Source organism: Papaver somniferum, chromosome 6 (assembly GCF_003573695.1).
Source record: "Papaver somniferum cultivar HN1 chromosome 6, ASM357369v1, whole genome shotgun sequence".
In the NCBI taxonomy this organism is placed as follows: domain Eukaryota; kingdom Viridiplantae; phylum Streptophyta; class Magnoliopsida; order Ranunculales; family Papaveraceae; genus Papaver; species Papaver somniferum.
In genome coordinates this window covers 109,306,731-109,311,027 of record NC_039363.1, presented here as the reverse complement: position 1 = coordinate 109,311,027, position 4,297 = coordinate 109,306,731, and the positions used below count along the sequence as shown (strand labels likewise).

The 4,297-nt window shown below is 36.8% G+C and overlaps 1 protein-coding gene across 1 annotated transcript; it reads right to left on the bottom strand.

The window, feature by feature from the left end:
• Window positions 1–412: 412 nt before the first annotated feature.
• On the bottom strand, window positions 413–4,009 carry LOC113288818 (probable dolichyl pyrophosphate Man9GlcNAc2 alpha-1,3-glucosyltransferase). Its single transcript, XM_026537940.1, has 6 exons — window positions 3,414–4,009; window positions 3,123–3,306; window positions 2,933–3,040; window positions 2,640–2,801; window positions 1,204–1,456; window positions 413–1,110 (listed from the first exon to the last, which is right to left on the bottom strand). The coding sequence occupies exons 1-6, from the start codon at window positions 3,800–3,802 to the stop codon at window positions 665–667; spliced, it is 1,542 nt and encodes a 513-aa protein (XP_026393725.1). The 5' UTR covers window positions 3,803–4,009; the 3' UTR covers window positions 413–664.
• Window positions 4,010–4,297: the final 288 nt, after the last annotated feature.

The following is a 4,297-nucleotide window of genomic DNA, read 5'->3' as shown; positions in this document are numbered from 1 at the left end:
TTCAAAAAAGATTTCCACCAAAGAGATGGGACTTAGACCTTTGTTGTAAAATGCAAAAAGACACGAACTATGTAGGACGTACATTATGTTTGCTCCTATTATTGAGCTTACCGGCAACGAAGAACACTTTGGCTAGAACAAAAAAATTTAGTTGTAACCGAACTTTTATATAGAACACCAAATACAAGTTTCAACTAATTCGTAAAATTTCTCCTTAGCCAAACTCTTCTCTGTAAACCCATATATTTAGCTCGGTTAGCTTGCATTTTTTCCCTGAAACTTTTTTGCACATGCAGTTCGGCTACGTTTTATTTATTTTCTCCTAGCCGAACCTTAAGTTCGACTAGATTCTTTTTTTATCTCTTAGCCAAACGATATTCAAACAAAAACAAAAAGTTGAAACAAATAAAAATAAATAAATAGAAAAGTAAATATTTATTTAATTAAAGAGTACTTGGTCATTTTGTCTTTAGGACATCCCTTATAAATATAGGTTACATGGCGTAATCAAATGATGGTCCCCCATCGAAACACCATGGTGCCGAAAAATCGTTCAGTTTTTGCTACCCTGGGCTGGAGCCCAAGTTGCCAGGCTTCAGAGCCGGGCTTGAAGTGAAGGCATCTAACCTGGAACTTCTAGCTATATTGCAATTTGCTCATACAATCATTGAACTTTCTTTTCTGTCTCCATCCATATAGAGGACTCCAACATCCATTGCTTCAAGTTGGAGTAAAAAGCAATGGTCACAAACTGAGAACAACTAAGAAGCATGATAACGGCTTCAAAGAGGAAAGGGTACTTCTGCGGCGGCTGCAATGTTACATATACAATATGAAGAAAGAAAGAGCACAGAAGAACCAGAATCATCACCAGCTTTTTCAATCCAGTGGAAGAACTTTCGTGTTTCTTAGTTGATATAATGCTGGGGATATAATAAATAAGAACAAAAAGAATGAGTAAAGTCACATAAGGTAAGATCAGACGGTCTCGGCAAAGAAGAGGGAACATTGAGAGCAATGCGAAGTAGGTTAACCATCTGAATAAAAGGGGTTCCTCTAAAGCCAAAAGGGTTGCAGGTAAAAGAGGCAACAATATAGACTTCTCATGCACTGCTAAGAATAACACAAGCAATTGTCAGAAGAGTTGTCATATCAAAGAAACAAAAAGAAAAGAAGGAAAGAAAACAGGAACAGAAAGCACACCTTGAAATGAGAATAAATAGAATGATAATGAACTATTTAGTAACGCATAGAGAAAACCCAGATCACTTGGAGCTTTTATTTGTTGAACCATAGAAGGCAGAACACCGAACAAAGTTGCACTGAGGCTGAAAAGTCTGAGAGAAGGAGTTGGGAACAACCTTTTCCATTTTATAAGGACTGAAGTTGTGCACCAAAAATTAGCGACATAATCCTCATATATCCCTCGTTCAAAAGGAGCTAGACGCGACAACACCTGTACAATGACCACAAAGTTTGTTATCGGTGAGGATTCTGAGAGAAAATGAAAAGATTATCACTACATAATCACCACCATTAACCTATCAACTGGGCGTAGTTCAAATACAGAGGATACCTAGGACCATATCGTCTCATGTCTACCCGTGTTAATCAATTATTAACCGAGTAATCAGGAGCACTTCAATTATTTTTATGAGAAGCAGATATGCAGAGTTAAATCAGAAGATTTACATCTGAAGGAGAATGGAAATGGAAGAAAGAGCAAGGGAAACATCATACTTGGTATAACGTAAAGGAGACTGAGATAAGCTCTAGTTTCTCTCTCCCGTTAGTGCGTTGTGCATTTAACAGAGACCCAACTGTTTAGATAGTTTTGACCTTCACCACAGTATTAACTCAATGGTGATATTCCCTAAAAGATAAACCGTACACTCATCTATATTCTCCATGGTAATCATGTTATCCAGCACCGCCATAAAATAGAATGTATTTTGTTAGGGTCCAAGGTAAGTCATACCTGCATTTACAGTGCATTGTTGTAAACTCATGGGGAACTAAGGAAACAATTAAGCTGGAATCAACCACGGCGCAATTTTAAAACTAGATTTTCACATACCAAAAACTCTACAGGGTTGTATCAGAGAACCAGATTATCAAAAGAAGTCGATAACGACTAGATTCACAGCTCACATATACATCTTGCTGCTTAATTAATGAAACTAAGTGTATCATGCGAACACTTCACAGCTTACATTTCAAGGTACCGGAGTCGTGCTTGTGACTTTGTATATTGACTATACAAACCCTACCGTTTGCTAGATGTTTAGTGATTCCGTTTATAAATGAGCACTCGGGCAGACAATACTAGCACAAAAATAATTGATTCTTTAATCACTCAAGTCAAATTAGTAGCATTAACTCCACCTGATATCACTGTAAAATTTGCATGACGCAATTGAGATTCGTGCCTTAAATTGCTAGGTAAGTATATATAGCTGTGAAATCTAATAACTTGTGACATTGTGACAATCTTCCAAAATAATTTAAACAAGCATGAGGTCATGTTCCCCCTCAAGTATCCTGAGGTGCAGAATTCCCAGGTTGAGAAGTATTCCTAGCTGCAAATACTTATAGAGGAATTTATAGCATCACTTACTCCACATTAAATTGGTTCTTACCTCTTTAACTGCGTCCACTGAGTATAAATAGGGCCACCAAATAAGAATAAAAGTTCCCAGGACTGACAAGCCTAGTTGTAAAACCCGCGAAAGTGGATTCCGATGCCGGAGACATTTCCCAAAAAGATGGCTGAAAAATGCGGGAGCAAAGTAGGCACTCATCTGCACAGCACAAGATATATTTCATTTGTGTGTAACTTTGGCTTCTCCGGAGTGAATGTCTAGAAAACAAAAATCACTTTGGAAATTGGAGGAAAATGTAATTCTAGATAGTACAGGTTCAGACAGCAAACCTGTTTATGATTCAGAGCGAGACTAAACAAGGCGCAAGCTACCAACTCATTCTTCGACAAGATGGCAGCAACAGCTCCAATTGTAAGACCCAGGCTGATGCAGTTGTACTAAAAAAATAGCATAAATAAATAGTGCCTCTTCTCATAAAAACAAAAATTATAAATAGAAGCCAAGATTACAAGCATCCACCTGAAAATGTCCATGATCAATTATAATAAGGCATGGTCCGAGTAAAATCAATGCAAGGTGCCATGCCATGTGTTGTTGCTTGTTCTTCCCGCGATTAGCATAATAAACAATTACAAAGTATATCGCTGCCGCAAAGAAGATAAGCACATCTGAAGACAAAACTGTCCATCTCATAAGAAGCTTTCTGCATAAAAATTGTGATTGAACTGTTTTTTTCCTTTTCAACAATTATAATTTCTAACTCATAAAGACAGTACACTAAAAATTGAGTTCATAGTAACCAGAACATACCCTTTTGGTGATTCATGGCCTCTAGAAGTGATCAGCGCGACAGAATCAGGATGAAAGTAGTGGAGAAATAACGCATGAGCATAACCCTGATATGCAGTAAGAGGAGGATAATCAAGTCCCCAATAAGTGAGATCATTTACTGTGCTATTCTGATACCATTTTTTAGCAGGAATATTAAGTGTAATCTCCATCCAATGCCTCTGTGCTTCATAATCCCCATATTTAGGTGCATCTCCAGCACCAGAATAAGAATTCAGCGACACTATTACTCTTACCAGCAATGCAAAGACAGCAATGCACCCGAAAGTTAAAGGCATGCTCCCACTAAGCAACCAGCATCCATCACCATTAGAATCTTTTGTTGATTTCTTACTCTTCTTCGTCTGCATCACTTAACCCTAAATCCCTCAATAGAATAAAAATAAAATGGAATTACCTTACAAATTCCTTGTTGATTTCTTCAATTCAATGATTTAATTTTCTTTCGGTTTAATTAAAAACTCTCGAACAAAGGTACTGATCATTTGCGCTGATTTGGTGTTATACAGAAGAGGTTGAGACTTTTCTCTTTCTTTTTCTTTTTTAGTTTCTGAACTCTGAAGAGTAATATCTGTGTTAATGAAGAACTTTATAATTTATAAGAACCCCGACTTTGGTCAAACTGAAATCTTACTAGGCATACTACATAAAGACAAAAAAAAGGTTATGAAATAGCAAAACCAGATCTGCGATTTACGTATTAGTGTTAGTAATATTGATTAGTGATTAGATATTTTGGTTAGTGATTAAGATAATTTTCAGAATTATAAAGGTTGTTTAGATGATTTTTTGGATCATGATTCGGCGAAACAAGTTGAGGTTCGGCTCACATCTATGAGCCGAAT